The 16,928-nt window shown below is 43.7% G+C and overlaps 1 protein-coding gene across 16 annotated transcripts in view; it reads right to left on the bottom strand.

Moving 5' to 3' along the window:
• Nucleotides 1-16,928, bottom strand: part of MAST2 (microtubule associated serine/threonine kinase 2) — a 292,830-nt gene that overhangs the window by 134,452 nt on the left and 141,450 nt on the right. For 9 of the 16 annotated variants that reach the window (XM_068239556.1, XM_068239565.1, XM_068239557.1 and 6 more), the window contains one exon: nt 3,387-3,593. The exons of 6 other annotated variants lie outside the window; for them this stretch is intronic. In XM_068239556.1, the coding sequence (XP_068095657.1) occupies nt 3,387-3,593 (207 nt within the window). Of the gene's footprint in view, nt 1-3,386; nt 3,594-10,384; nt 10,732-16,928 lie in introns of those variants that run through there. One more of the 16 variants, XM_068239571.1, reaches the window with a different exon arrangement.

Genomic DNA, 16,928 nt, shown 5'->3' with positions numbered 1-16,928 from the left:
GCAACCAGTAAACATAATATAAACAGAAACACTTGACAGGACAGTGGCAGAAACACAAACCAGCAGCACAATCCTCTATCCTGTGGATCATACCATGTCTATTCTAATAATAATGCTAAAAACTGACCACGCTGATTACTCTGCCATGGTCGCTGCTGCTCTGTGTCTGACATATTCTCTGAATTCTGTGCCAATACCAGTCTGGACCCCTCTGTGCCTAATCTTGCAACAGCCAATGTAATTACTTTTCTTTGTCAGAACTACAAACCAGAGACTTGCTTTCGGAACTCAAATGGTAGTGGACCACCCATATCACTATGTGCCTATTACACTGCTGGCTGTAGAAGTCTGAGGGAAGTCGTATCGGTAGTGATGTACAATAATAAGCCAAGAACTTTTTACAAACCAATTAATTCAATCCCAAGCGAAAAGTACATTTGACTTAACTGTCTTGGTGCTCAGAGATGTAGCAGGATCACTTCAGGCAGTCTCTTTGGGAAATGTTACAGGGCTTTTTCAGAGATTGGGGGTATCCCTGCAGAAAGTCATGTGAGAAGGCATGCAACACCAGATGAGCGGACGCAGATAAGGACAGGTAGTCCTTTTTCGACTCCATTGCTGTACTATATTACCTCAAAATTCCTTCCCAAAAAGCCTCCAACAAAGCATTCCACCTCCAGACAACCAACATAGCCCTTCTTAAAGAGAATCTGTATTGTTAAAATCACACAAAAGTAAACATACCAGTGCGTTAGGGGACATCTATTACCCTCTGTCACAATTTCGCCCCTCCTCGCCGCATTAAAAGTGGTTAAAAACAGTTTTAAAAAGTTTGTTTATAAACAAACAAAATGGCCACCAAAACAGGAAGTAGATTGATGTACAGTATGTCCACACATAGAAAATACATTCATACACAAGCAGGCTATATACACCCTTCCTTTTGAATCTCAAGAGATCATTTGTGTGTTTCTTTCCCCCTGCAGCTATCTTCCACTGAAGTGTCAGGCTGTTTCTTCCTGCAGAGTGCAGACAGCTCTGCCTGTATGTAATTCCTCAGTATGTGAAAGCCCAGCCAGCTCAGAGGAGGATTTATCCAGCTTGTAATAGATAATAGAGAAGAGAGGAGCTGCCCTAATCTAAATAATACACAGGCAGTGTGCAGAGAGGGGCCAGGAGGGGGGAGATGCATCACAGAACCACAACACTGAAGAACTTGGCAGCCTTCCAGACACAGGCCTGACAAGTCTGACAAGAGAGAGATAAGTTGATTTATTAGAGATGGTGATAGTAGAACGTGCTGCAGTAAGCCAGAACACATTAGAATGGCTTTTGGAACTTGTAGGATGATAAAAAACAGGATGCAATTTTTGTTACGGAGTCTCTTTAAACAAAATAGCGTCTAAAAGTTTTTCAGCTAGGTCCATTAACATACTGTACGATACATCCCCTATCAACCAGCCAAAAAATAATTCACAGCACATAAGAACATCTATAAGTGTCACTGTGACACACTGTTGAAAGATGTAATTTGAAAATTGTGATTAGGCAGTCAATAGCATCCAATGAGAATCTGCCGGTTTGTTTTTGTTTTTAGAAATAATTTAAACATGGGGGAAGAACCTAGGGAGGTAGGATTCATTTATAAATACAGTACAAATAAAAGTTTCCATATGGCACTGCACACTGGGCTGTGGAGTCAATACACAAATCATCAGACTCCTCAGTTTATGAAACTACTGACTCCGACACCAGGTACTCAAAAATTACTCTGACACTGTGCAGCCCTGGTTGCACACATACTATATTAATCCTATATTAGGGAGAACAAAACAGAATGGTTACCATCTCAATTTCCTTAAAATTCCTTAAAACGAAAGGAAAAAAACCAGCATCTATGCCATTGTGATGTTTTGGCTTTAACAGCGATTCACACATCAGGAACAAAAATGCAGCCAGTGGAGTCAGGACAACTGATCTGCATGCATACTATGGGTCAGTGAATCACAAGGTGCTAACATACACAGTGCTGTGGAGTCGGAGTCGAGGAGTCAGAGTCGAGGAGTCGGAGTAATTTTGGGCACCCGGAGTCGGAGTCATTGATTTCATAAATTGAGGAGGGACTGATGAAACTTTGACAGTGAAACCGGTCGGACGAGGCGGACGTGTGGCTGGACGGCGTCCTATGTTTTAAGTGCTGTTTTTCCTTGTGGGTCCCTGTCATAAGGGCCCAGATGTGAGTGACTTTTAAAAAACTTTTATGTTTTTTTAAATGAGATATTAAAATCGCTGTAGATACGCTTAGATGTGCGTTTGTCTCTTTGCATGCCTCATTTTTGGTGAAATACTGCAATTGAGGATTAGATTGCTCGGCTTGTCTGGAGAGGAGGCCGGCTGCGAAGAAACCTGCTGCTGACCTCATTAAGCCATATTGCAGACCCTGTAGTTAAGGTCTGTGATAATCTGGTAAGCGTATTATTTTTATGGTGTTTTCGGTGGTGGACACAAGTGAATTCGCGCTGAAGTGTACTATTTATGTTAATTGAAGACGTTTTGCTGAGACGTTGGACTTTGGCTGCGATATATGTAGTGTTCCACATGTTAAGATTTGCTTGGCTGCGCTGATATTGTTTTTTTGATTATATTGAAGTTCCCAACTCTGCCTACATGGACCTTTATCGATCCACTGTGTTGGACCACTAAGGCCTCTTTTCCACGGGCAGTTGAACTGTGTGCTCAACAAGCAGTTACCAGGTAGCAGCGAGCAGTTGTGTGAGTTGGAGAGGCATTTCACGGCCTATCAACTGTACGTGGAAAAGAGGCCTAAGGATTAACATGTACCTGCATGAACTTCCTTTGAAGTTTTCCTTCCCTCCTCCATGGAACTGAAAATTCTGCTCAACCAACAGCCGCATGTTTGTACGGCAACTACTTCAGAACGTCACCTGACAATCTCTCAACGACAGGCACCAAAGTGTGTGCATCTTTCAAGGCAAAGGATAGGCACATCTTCCGTATTTCCTTTCAGTTCAGGAAACGGTCATGTTTGCTTCTTGATGACGGGAAGTTATCAGCTTTTAAGATGACTGGTCTCCCTCTTTAACAATTTAAATGTATTTGTTTCACAGCAGAGGAATAATAAATAGGCAATTCGTATTACAGTATTTCTGTACGGACCGAAAATCAATGCATAATACACAATACTACTGTTACTACACAGCAAATCTGCATGCAGCACTCCAAACTAGGACTACATGCTGTTAACACAGAAACGCATTCAATGGGACACACAGGAAGGAACCATTACACTTCTAAGCTACTACTGAGATGGGGAAGACATTAGTAGGATTTGTTCTAGCACCACACTGTTACAGGTGTGACCTTACCTCCAGTGTAAGGGGCTACTGCAGCAGGGGCTGTTGGGGTTGCTGTGCGGCTGCGGGCTGCTGAAAAAGGCCAGTGGAGACGTGTCCAGGGCACAGTCCACGCTGTATGGGAGTTTGAGGTATTGGAGGTTTGGAGCTGAAGAAGGGGACTGAATACGGTGCTGCACATCACTTCCTCGGCCCAGTGCAGTCAAAGGGGAGAAGATTCTGATGGATACCATAGAAAGCCTGAATTAGGGCACCATCCAAAACCTCACTGTTAAGTGACATTAAACCACACGTGCTGCTAAAGGCCGCATCCACACTGGGAATCGCAAAACACTAGCATAATCACCAGCGTTTTTGCAAAGCAAGTTTCCTGCAATTTTTCACTGTACAGGAAAGTGAATTTGGAGCGATTGGATTTTGTGATTCTTTAACAAATGAAATGAAATCGCTCCAAAATCGCAAAAAAATATAAATAATGCTGCATGCACCATGTTTGTGATTTCAGCAAACTGCCCGTCGCTGGCGATCAATACAGTGTGAACACTACCATTGACCTGCAATGACATAACACTTTTTCAAGTGCTAGCGATTTACAGACAAGATGAAATTGTTAATAAAACGCTCCAGTGTGAATAAGACCTCAAAAAAAATTTTTGTTTGTTTTTTTTTTGTTTTTTTACAGAAAAGCTCAACTCCACTTCCATCTGTAGCTTGTGCCCAGAGAGCTGCTCCGAGAACGGAATCTTTCAGGTTCAGCAGTTACAACAGGCATTTTCCACTTAAAGAAGAACTATGGTGAAAATTGTAATATGTAAAATATGTGCAAATATAGACAAATAAGAAGTTTGTTTTTTCCAGAGTAAAATGAGCCATAAATTACTTTTCTCCTATCTTGCTGTCACTTACAGTAGGCAGTAGAAATTTGACAGAAGCGACAGGTTTTGGACTAGTTCATCTCTTCATAGGGGATTCTCACCAAGGCTTTTATTCTTTATAAAAATATTCCTGTCACAGGAGCCCTAGTGGTCAGACCGCAAATTGCCTTCCAATCAGTTTCAGCACACCAATCATGCAAGCTGTGGTCGCACTCGGTGCACGGAAATCAACGGTACTTGGGCAGCAGCACGACCAGAAGGGAGCCCGTGAGGTACGGTAATTACAACTTTACACACTATTTCAGGGTATCTGCCACCACCACTGGTATGGGCCAGTGGACCCGACTGACTGACTGGTCCTGCGAATAAAAACGGTTAAACACACTCTATTCTGTCTAGATATCAACAATAGTAGCGTCTCTTCAGAGACCTAAATTCAGTTTCTGTGTATGCTGAATAATAGGGTAGTTGAACAGTGAATGACTTTGATAAAGTCTTTTATTCACGGGCAATATAAATAATATATACAGACAATTATTAACCTCCCTGGCGTTCTATTAAGATCGCCAGGGCGGCTGTGGGAGGGTTTTTTTTTTAATAAAAAAAAACTATTACATGCAGCCAACTGAAAGTTGGCTGCATGAAAGCCCACTAGAGGGCGCTCCCGATGCGTACTTCTGATCGCCTCCGGTGATCAGAAGTAACAAGGAAGGCCGCAATGAGCGGCCTCCTTGTTTCGCTGAGCGGAGTGACGTCATGAACATTAGCCAACGTCCTGACGTCAGCCGCCTCCGATCTAGCCCTTAGCGCTGGCCGGAACTGTTTGTTCCAGCTGCGCTGGGCTCGGGCAGACCCTCTTTCGCCGCTGCACGTGGCGGATTGGCGCGCTGCGGCGGCGATCAGGTAGCACACGCGGCTGGCAAAGTGCCGGCTGCGTGTGCACCTTTTTATTTCGTCAAAATCAGCCCAGCAGGGCCTGAGAGCCACCCTCCGGCGGTAATGGACGAGCTGAGCTCGTCCATACCGCTAAGGAGGTTACAATCAACAATTATTGAGACATTAATAGCGCAGTATGAAAAGAAAAGGGAAAAAATAATTAGGGTTTGTGGAAATATGTCCGTTCTGGGAAAATCATAAAGTTCAGAGTTCAGCAAGATGGCCGCCAACCATGTGTCCTCTGGCTGGCAGCAGACCGTTCTCATATAGATGGAATGTGGAGGACTGAGGGGAGAGCCCCTCGCAGATTCTTTTGCTGAAGCTGGTTTGGGGGTGTGGCAGTGCCGGCCCCCTCTGAGTTACCAACCAATGACAGTTCATTTCCTCTGAGAGATTTTAGGTTTTAAACGTATAAACTGCCGTAACTCACTAACGATACAAGTCATATTTAGGGGGATAACCGATTCATACTTGTCGGAAAATACAGATTAATATATCAGACATGGCTAGTGCAGCGGACGCAGTTCTTAAGAAGGGTCATACCTCAATAACCGGATGGGCTATCACAATGAATTTCATATCAGCACGATGGCCAGATTTTACCGAATAAGACTGTATGAATTTCATTGCTGTGCGATGTATGGTTGCCATAGAATCGACAAGAAACCATACCTCCTATGCATTCAGATGGCCTGTGATCGGTGCAGGATAGTCTGGAGTGAAAGCAGGTTTTGAATAGCCCCCTGCTGGGATTAGCTTCCTTGCTCTCCCTGTTATGAAAGGCTCACCAAATGGAGGTAATTGAGAATAAACATCCTCCTGAACACAGGCCTGGCCCAGGCTAATTAACACATCAAAAGACATCCTGCACCTAAGTTAGGCAGAGGAGGAAAAAAACTTGTATGTTAAAAAACCAGGACTGTCAGTTCTGCTCGCTGCAATGACTGGCAAATCCGACCAAGACATCGGAAAGTCGACGGCGAATCTGCCAGATTCGCCGACGTTCCTTCCGGATGTTCCGTGACAGCTGGGAGGAAGAGAAACTCCAGGTTGCTACAGGTAGCCCCTACACAACCAATCCAGATTCTATTGATCTGCCTCGCAATCGATGCAGAGAATCAAGTGCGATCGCTTTTTCTTCACAGGCGGTTCCAGGACGCGTCTGCGGCCCCGCAACCGTCTGTGACAATCCCCTAAAAGGGATTTAAACAATAATTCTGGCCAGCTTCCCTGCTCACCACACAGTTTTTTGGCAGTTGGACAGAGCAACTGCCATTCACTAAGTGCTTTTGAAAATAAATAAATCCCTGAGAATCCCCTATGAAGAGATGGACTAGTCCAAAACCTGTCGCTTCTGTCAGATTTGTACTACCTACTGTAAGTGACAGCAACATAGGAGAAAAGTAATATATTGCTCATTTTACGCTGGAAAAAACGTACTTATTTGTATATGTTTGCACATATTTAAAAATTTCCAATTTTTAACCATAGTACCCCTTTTAAGGCATCCACAAAATTATAATCCAGATGCTCCGTTCAAATTTACAGTTTTCCACGCATTATAAATTGATTGAACAAATCATGTGCAATCTTACCCATATCTACATAGTAAGAGGGTCTACCTATGGAGTGTACGGAGCTGTATTTGATATGGTTGGCCCTCATTACTGGATGGTACAAACTCATTCCTGGCTAGCTTAGTATCCTGCAGCAGGTATTTTGGTGGTGCTCACCAGTGATTGGACCTCCGCTGGAGTCAACAGAAAATAGCTGTGTGCCTGTGAAAGCTCTAGCAAGCATCAAATCCTGCTAAAAGCACCAGTCAGCACCAAGCAAGATCGGTAAATGTGGCAACCACTGTACCGCTAGTGTATAAAATGTCTGTATAATCTAGTTGACTGTGATGCTAAAAATACACACAAAACCTGCATCTGCACACAAAACCTCATCAAGTGTAAGTGAGGCATCAATTGTTAAGGCCCGGTTCACATTTGCGGTTTTTACCAAAGCGGACCAGATGTCCGGATCCGTTCCGTCCGGATCCGGTCCGGATGCATCAGGTTGCGGTCAGGATCCAGTCCGTTTGCATTTGGATTTTCATCCATTACGGATCCGGTTGATATCCGGATACGTTTTTTTAAAGAGATAAGGCTGGAGACAGCCTGACGTGTGGAGACCATCCTTGGATAGAGACACTGCCGTTTGGACCATGGATCCAGTGTATTTTTACTCATTTTACCTGGGAATTGTCTCCTTTTTAATTTTTACCTACTACTATGTGGGAAGGAAGCGTGCTCCTCGCAGGAGATGGTGGGTGCACCCTCTACTCATGACAAGGCAAAGGAAGGGAGAGTTCCAGACCCTCTACCAGGACCTTAGATGACATCCAGAGAAGTTCTACAGCTATACCCGAATGTCCATGCCCCTGTCAGTATCCAGACCTAAACACACCACCCCCACCATCCCTAAACACCCCCACCCTCACCCCCACAACACCTAAGCTTGTATACCTAGCTAAACACACCTCCCCCATCCTCCAATGCTGGGCCCATGTGTCACCATCCAAAATGGCTGCTATCAACATAGAAAACGCTACGGAAGTGGGGTAGATAGGCCGGATTTTATAGCCAGCGTGTTGTGTCATTTCAGTTTCTCATTGGTTTCTGCTGTGCGGATGGTGTAGTCAGGATCCGGTCCGGGTGCGGCAGCCGGATGAAACGTACGGCAAAAATAGCGCAGGTTGGAAAAATCCAGACGGTGGCCCAGAGTCCGGATCCGGTCAGTGAGGAACGGACGAGTGTGTACAGCTCCATAGAGTTACATTGGATGGACGAACGTCCGTTCCGTTTGTACAGTATACGGTCCGGAAATGACGACGAACGCCAATGTGAACCAGGCTTTATACAAAAGGTACAACAGATTACTAAAATGCCATATATATTTTCTATAAGATCATATTGACAATACTGGATAGGAGAAAATAGAATATTCTATAGGATATAGTAGGATATTCTACTATTAAGACAATGGCGCATTATGTAATGTAGAGGTCAGCAGAGCTTTTAAATAATTTTATTGGCAAGAAAGCGCAGGGAGCACTACCATCAGGAAGTCATTGAGGTCAACGATAACACCTTTTAGGTAAATGTTTAACTTTTTTTAATGCAAACCTTGGCAATCTCCACCAGACTAGCTAGTGCATGAGCTCATGGCTGCAGCACTACAAATGTTAATTTGCCAATTAGGCTGCCCCGCTATGTTCTAAAATGACCCAGGTAGAGGGTCTTCAAATCCTGGTATCGAATACTTTAACATGTAATGCTAGGTACACACCATACAATTTCTTTGGTAAATCTAACAGAAAATAGTATGGTATGTACCTAGTAGCCTTTGATGAATGGATATAACACCCAGGCTCTATTGTGTTCTCTAGCCTCAGTAAACCAGCCCCGAAGTGTGAGAATGTTTCATAGAAATAAAATCTCTTCCTATTTAGGATACAATAATGAACTCATGATGGCACACAGCCAGGTCATGAAGAGTTAATTGGAGCTGCAGTGACAGTATCAGAGATAATGGAGGAGAGGGGGAGACACCATATCTCTTACAAAGAGCATGAGATGCCTCAGCCTGCACAACCCCCAGATCACTTACACACAGCAGTATCAGATGATCATCTCTACAGCACATTATGGGAGATATCTTCTTCCTGCCCCTAGTGACCAGGATAATGGACATTCCTCACACCACCCGGCCAACCTCGCCTTCCTAAAAGGCTTTTTAGGTAAGTGAAATGTATAGAGGTAGGAAAGCGGCAAATACACTATGGTGCTCACATAACAACAAGGCAATACAAGGTGAAAGTACACACTGGCATAGACAAATCATCCCAGTAGGATCTATGAAATATCGATTCGCATGTGGCCAATGTTGCTTTCAAAAATTGAAGATCAAATAGAGAAGAATGTGCCTGAGTTCAGTTTCATTACATTTTAGTTTACTGAAAACATTAAAGTGGGTCTCCGGGCATTGTACAAAAGTGATCTGTAGGAAAAAGATATACTCGCCTATTCCACCGATCCCTGATAAACCTCTTCAGAAATTCACAGGTCTCTTCTCCCCCAATGCTGCAATGAAAGCATTGAGTATCCCTGCAGTCAAATGCCTCTTCAATTGCCTGTCCGCATCAGTCACTTCCAGTCATAGGAATTATGTGAAAGGTAAGGGGGTTGGTGGCCTTGCCATCCCATAGTTTCTATTACCAGAAAGGGAGGGAGGTGGTGGCCCCATTTCAAGAGAACTTTTCTGGTCTCATAAACACAGATGGAAATAAGAACTTTGGTTTCCTGAATGGAAAGCTAAGGCACCGACAGGAGCCTTTAAGGGAGCGGGGAGCATAACATATGGTAAGTCACTTGTTACAAAACTCTTAGAAATCATATAAATAACAAAAATTGCAGATGATTAATTCAGTCATAATTTCAGATCTAAAAATATATAAAATATATATTTTTTTTGTAGTCCAGTAAAAGGAAAGATCTATTAGGGCTGGAACCCACTAGAGTGATTTTATGAGCGTTTAGGGAGTGATTCAAACCGCTAGCGATTTCCCTAAGTGCTCAACTAATGTTAATGGATGGGCCAAATTCCACTGGAGCGATTCTTATTACCAAATCGCAAAACGCAAGACATGCAGCATTTTTGGCATTTAGCGTTATCGTTTCTGCAATGTGAAGTATATAAACGCTGGCGTAATCGCTCATCAAAACCTGCACAGAGCGATTTTGCTAGCGTTTTGAAGTTACTGCACACTAACAAAATTAAAATTAATTGAAAGGACTAATCAAAATTAAAACGCCAATCGCTACACAACCACTGGTAAATTGAATACAATTTTTAAAATCTCTCCTGAAAACGATCATGAAATCGCTTGCAAACCGCGCATACAAAACGCTAGTGATTGCGATTAGCGATAGCATTTTGTAGCGGGTTCCAGGCCTCAGACATAAAAATAAAAAAAACAGATGAAAGTGCAGACACCATTGACAAACTAAAATGCAACATCTAACCTGGTAAGTGGCACAACAACAGATAAACTTTTAGCTACATAAATCAATGTTCTACCCCAGCCACCTGAAAATTCCCACAATCTGAATAATTTGTGCTCCCAATCCGCTGGATCTGTGCTCTGAAGCTTACTGGAGTCGTAGATGTGGCGCTCCAAGTCTCTCTTGCCTGCGTTTCATCATTGTGGCTCGCTACCTCGGAATAAAGGATCTGCCGTTGGTAGATGAGTGACCGTTTAAAGTCTGTTGTAGAGAAATAAACTTTGCGGCCACATCATTCTCTTGCTATTTAGAGATCCGCAGAGTAGAAGACTCAGATCATCATCTTAGTCACACAACTTATTTACCAGGTCTAAAATAATTATACGAGTGTCCCGAGAACTTGCATGGGGCGCCTAACCGCAGCAATGACCACCTGAGCCTCTCAACAGTCATATAAATAGCCGTGCTTTCCTGATATGGGTGGCAGGATATCAACGACACCCCAGACAATCTCTTCCTCGGCTTCGGGTATCAGAGAGTCAACAGACAACAAGTTCTCAGCAAATCCAGGAGCGGGGACAAACCTGCCGGGTGGAGGAGGGGAGGCGAGCCAGCTGGCACAATGCACCGGCCACAATCTGACATTGTAACTGGAATACAGGAACGCACGCCTGTGTCACCGATTGCAGGAGAGACGGGAACAGCTGCACTACTTACACAACACACATTCCGTATCAGGAAGACTCTTTATAGCCGGATTATCTCCAAGGTGCACTGAGTCACTCCAAAAAGTTCAAAGGTAAATGAGGCAAAAAAGGGCAAGTTCTGATCTGTTGATCATGTGCAGTCAAACATTCAGTTCAGGCTGTTGAAAGAAGGTGCATCACATTCAGCTAAAGAGGGCCATAAACATTTTCTCCTTTCCATATCCAGCCCATTTTATCACTCTGATCAAATCAGCTAGGAAACGATGCAGCAAGTGGCCAAAGTCTATCAAGAAGATTGATTGGACCAGACGAAAATCTAGGTCGATCAGTGGCCAAAAGCATTGCTCTGAATCGAGCGCTGTGGATCAATAGATTCTAAATAGATTTCATTCTTAAAGGGAACCTTAACTGAACAGGGGGTAAAGAGTTTTACTTACCTGGGGCTATTACCAGCCCCCTGCAGCAGTCCTGCGCCCTCGGCGCTGCTCTGGAATCCTCTGGTCCCCCGCTGTCAGTTTCGTTTTTGACGACTCACCAGTCGCCGGCCGCCATGCGTATTATTGGACGCATTCACCAATGCAATTAGCGCTATTGCGGACCACAACGCGCACAAAAATACGCGTTGCCGCATTCCGCACGCGTAGATATGCGGCAACGCGTATTTTTGTACGCGTTGTGGTCCGCAATAGCGCTAATTGCATTGGTGAATGCGTCCAATAATACGCATGGCGGCCGGCGACTGGTGAGTCGTCAAAAACGAAACTAAGTGACAGCGGGGGACCAGAGGATTCCCGAGCGGCGCCGAGGGCGCAGGACTGCTGCAGGGGGCTGGTAATAGCCCTAGGTAAGTAAAACTCTTTACCCCCCGTTCAGTTAAGGTTCCCTTTAAATCCAGGGCTGTGGAGTGGGGACAAAAACCTTCCGACTCCAACTCCTCAGTTTATGAAACCTCGACTCCAACTCCGGGTACCCAAAATGGCTCAGGCTCGACTCCTCAGCCGACTCCGACTCCTCGACTCAGACTCCAACTCCACAGCCCTGCTTAAATCTAGTAAAAAACGATTTGAACCAGTCAAAACTTGTGTTGGATAAAGAAAGGAGATTAAATGAGAGTTCCATGAACTATTACCAGATTAGGAACTTGAATAATTTGTAATTTACCTATTCAAAATGCTTTGTCTTTTACAAGATAACAGCTAGGCCCAGTTCCCACTGCACAGATCAAAAACTGATCCGTTATCAGTTGATCCTCCCCAAACTTGCAGTCTGTTTGGTGGAACGGGCCGATCAGGTCCATTCTAAGGCCTGGTGCACACCAAAACCCGCTAGCAGATCCGCAAAATGCTAGCAGATTTTGAAACGCTTTTTCTTATTTTTCTGTAGCGCTTCACCTAGCATTTTGCGGTTTAGTGTAGCGGTTTTTGTGTAGTAGATTTCATATATTGTTACAGTAAAGCTGTTACTGAACAGCTTCTGTAGCAAAAACGCCGGCAAAACCGCTCTGAACAGGCGTTTTTCAGAGCGGTTTGCGTTTTTCCTATACTTAACATTGGAGGCAGAAACTCATCCGCAATCCAAAAAATGCCTCAGCCCGGGAGTATGCGTTTCAGCAAAACGCCTCTCACTCTGGTGTGAACCACCCCATTGAGATACATTGACCAAGCGTATCCGCAGCCGCAAGCGGCTGCAGAAACGCTGAAAAAGCCGCTCGGTGTGCACCAGCCCTTACAGAGCAATGTAAACGGATCTCATGTATTAACACATCGTATGTTAATACATGGGATCCGCTTACCTCAGTTGTGTCATTTTCTTGCTAACTGCACACGTTCATCTCATCTACAACGCACACTGTTAAACAAAACAGACACTGATTTTAAAGGGGATAAAGTGTGATGTGTGGAAACATGGTGCATGCAAGTTTTATTACACCCCATGCGGGAATCGCATTTAAATGTGAAAGAGCCTAAAGACACACTTTAGACAAGCTTATCATTTGTTCTAGCTAGAATTCGAGACTCACTGCTTCACCTACTCTCCTCGTGTATCCACCACACCGCCCTCTAGATTGTAAGCTCACAAGGCCAGAGACATTCCCTTTGTTTTTCCGGTTTCTGAGGGTTTTAGCAAATGAAAATGTACCAGTATTGATAAGGTTTTCATACTACACATACTTGTATGTAGCTGTACTTCTATAACTGGATGTCCTCCGATTATACGGTGTGTTGAACTGCTCATGTATCTACGCTCCTAATTATTGTAGGTCTTTGTACTATCAACAGCGCTATGGAAGATGTTGGCGCCATAAATAGAAAATAATAACAAGGGCTGTCACATCTAATGTTAATCTGCATGTGGGTAAAATTGCACGCAGATGTAACCCTTGTTTATGTTTTTTCAAATTCTCTCTCCGGTCAACATTTTGACTTCATGAAGCGGTAGCACCGCAGAACACATTGAGCACCGTGCTTTTATACAGCCAAGGTGCAATTATTGGGTTTCACCAGGAAGAGGTTGCATCGTCTAGTCTCGGACTAAGGTTGAAGAGCCACCAACTGCAGGGATGCGTTCATACTCCTGTATCAGCAGTTTAGTGCCTAGAGAGTTTATATTTCATGTAAGTGCATACTATTTGGAGTGATTTTTTTTTTATTTATTTAAAATGGACCTGAACTCAGAACTCCTCTCTGCTCTAAAAGATACCCAACAGCAGAATAACCCGAAGTGACATGTGACATGATGAGATAGACATGTGTATATACAGTGCCTAGCACACAAATAACTATGCTGCGTTCCTTCTTCTTTCTCTGTCTGAAAGAGTTAAATATCAAGTATGTAAGTGGCTGACTCAGTCCTGACTCAGACAGGAAATGACTACAGTGTGACCCTCACTGATATGAAATTCCAACTATAAAACACTTTCCTAGCAGAAAATGGCTTCTGAAAGTAAGAAAGATAAAAAGGGGAATTTCTTATCAGTGAGGGACACACTGTAGTCACTTCCTGTCTGAGTCAGGACTGAGTCAGCCACTTACATACCTGATATTTAACCCTTTCAGACAGAGAAACAAAAAAAAAGGAACACAGCATAGTTATTTGTGTGCTAGGCACTCTACATACACATGTCTATCTCATGTCACTTCAAGTATCCTTTAAACAAAAAAAAACATTTCTTTGTTACAGCGGATACAAATCCTAGAATAAATCTGCACTGTTTCTAATTCCTGATCCATGGAAGGAGACATATTTGTTTACAGCCTGTACTTTCAAATGGACTTATCTTTCATCTCTGCCATAGGCAGTCATGTGACATGGGGAGGGACCAGATTACAGTTTGTGATTAGGGGGGGGGGGGGGGGGAATTAAACGAGGTAAACTCTCTAAATACATACAGGGTGAATTTCTCTAGGTTTTCCTTCCTGTGCAAGAGTTCAGGTCCCCGTTCAAGTGTGCACAATGAGGAGTGCTTCGGTTTACGGTCTTTTACTATTCTGACTAATGGGAGCAAATAATGAGAGATAACCTTAGAGTGTGATCGCCTCACTAAAGCTAGGTATACATTATGCAGTATTTAACAAATCAAGTAAAAGACCGATATTTACTGTAACTAATAGTAACATACATCAGGCTATGTCAATTGTTTTACCGGACTTTTATCACATTCAATATCGATCAGATTTCAGCAAAACGCAGTCATTGCTGCCTGATGCTATACAAAGCTATGCGAACATTTCAGGAAATTCGTAACATTTTTTGGGACATCAACTCTTCACAACTACTAAATGTGTTCGTCTTGCTGTGTGTCCCTATGGGAGAGCCCTAGTCCCTTTCTCTCAGGACAGAAAGTAGTGTAAATTCTCCCAGATGGGGTGCATAAACACACCTAAATTCAAAGAGTTTAAAAATCCTAACATCATCCAAAACTAAAATACAGGTTTGTGCTGGAGCTTGAGATTTACAATGAAATCTGAATGAAGGAAACCATTTTTATCTCACATTGAATGACAAGCTACTAATCCTCCCATCTTACAGAGCCTAAAACCTCTCCAGAAGCAGTGCTATTAAATCTCCATCTCTCGCAATGTAGATACTATATGTAAGCAGAAGTGAGAGCAGATTAAGTGCTCTATAGGCTGAAAGCAGAGCATTGTGGGAATTAGTCTATACTAGGCAGACTGCTCTTGGTTCCTGACAGATGAATGGTAATCTAACCCTTGATCCCCACACACAACATGCATTATCTGACTGCTCTCACGGACACCAGCCACAGCTTTCATCATTTCCTATAAAAGGAGGAATGATAAGCAACACTGATGGGTGAGTCCACACTGTGTTTCTCCGCACTACATATCCCTGTGACAGGCATTTAGTTTGAAAAACAGCTAAACCATAAACCAGCAGCATAACGCCAATTCAGTAGCTGATCAATAAATCTTTGGGATTCATGAACATGCATTATAATTATTATTGTTTTGCATTTGAGTAGCAGTAACCGTTTCCGCTGCCCTTTATGGGAGTCTGCAGTCATGTCACCAAATGTCCCTCAGAGGAGCTTGCAATACCTTCCACAGTCACAGTTCAATGTCTACTTCATATTCTAAAGCCTATTTTAGGGTCAAATAAAGTAACTTACGGGTACCATATGTTTAAGGAATGTGGGAGTAAATCATAATCCTCTCATCCAGGGGGAAACACACAAGCTCCATACAGATAACATCCTTGCCCAGATTCCCATGGGACCCTAGCACTGCATACCATCATTTTGCCCAACAAATGGGTTTATTTATAAAAGGTTATATTCTGGATTTGCTCAAATTTCCAAATGCGCTCTATATTCATTGTCCTAAAAATGTGTTTTAGAAATCATGCTTCCAGTACGTAAGGATTTATTGTTTGCTCCTTGCTAAATGCTGGATGTTTGTCACTTTTGCCTTTATTAGGATGCAAAAGAAAACCAGCCTGTATCAGCAGAAGTGTTATTAACAAGTTGAGGGTGTCTCCCAACAAACACAAGCATGGAGGAAGTCCAACAAACATGAAGAGTGTGTGTGTGTGTGTGTAGGTGTGTGTGTAGGTGTGTGTAGGTGTAGGTGTGTGTAGGTGTAGGTGTGTGTAGGTGTAGGTGTATGTACGTGTAGGTGTGTGTAGGTGTGTGTAGGTGTAGGTGTGTGTAGGTGTAGGTGTGTGTAGGTGTAGGTGTGTGTAGGTGTAGGTGTGTGTAGGTGTGTGTAGGTGTAGGTGTGTGTAGGTGTAGGTGTGTGTAGGTGTAGGTGTGTGTAGGTGTAGGTGTGTGTAGGTGTGTGTAGGTGTACGTGTAGGTGGGGGTGTACGTGTAGGTGGGGGTGTACGTGTAGGTGGGGGTGTACGTGTAGGTGGGGGTGTACGTGTAGGTGGGGGTGTACGTGTAGGTGGGGGTGTACGTGTAGGTGGGGGTGTACGTGTAGGTGGGGGTGTACGTGTAGGTGGGGGTGTACGTGTAGGTGGGTGTACATGTAGGTGGGTGTACGTTAGGCCTGAAAGATAAATCGAATTTAAATCGAAATCGTGATCACCAAGATCACAATTTCGGAATCGTTAAAGCGGCAATTATCGCGATCACGTCATTTTCACATGGGGGAAGTTTGAAGAAGTGTGCTTGGCAAAACTCCGGGTTCCTGTATGTCACATGACATACAGGAAGTATTCCGTGCATTAGAAGCTATGTCCAGAACTGATGCAGCTTGGGGGACAGAGGAGGCACAGAGAGACACAGAGAGAAAGAGCGGGCACAGAGACACAAAGGGGGCAAGAGATAGACCCAGAGGAGGCATAAAGAGGCAAAGGGGGCACAAAGAGAGACAGAGGAGGGAACAACTAGGCAAAGAGGGGGAACAAAGCTTGATTGGAAGGAAACCGTGCATCGAATCGAAATCGCAATTTCAGACAGAAATCGCTCAATTCAATTTTTTCCTAAAATCGTTCAGGCCTAGTGTACGTGTAGGTGGGTGTACG

The sequence above is a fragment of the Hyperolius riggenbachi genome, chromosome 6 (genome assembly GCF_040937935.1).
Source record: "Hyperolius riggenbachi isolate aHypRig1 chromosome 6, aHypRig1.pri, whole genome shotgun sequence".
NCBI classification, from domain to species: domain Eukaryota; kingdom Metazoa; phylum Chordata; class Amphibia; order Anura; family Hyperoliidae; genus Hyperolius; species Hyperolius riggenbachi.
The sequence above is the reverse complement of the archived record's forward strand: the minus strand, read 5'-3'. Positions and strand labels throughout refer to the sequence as shown.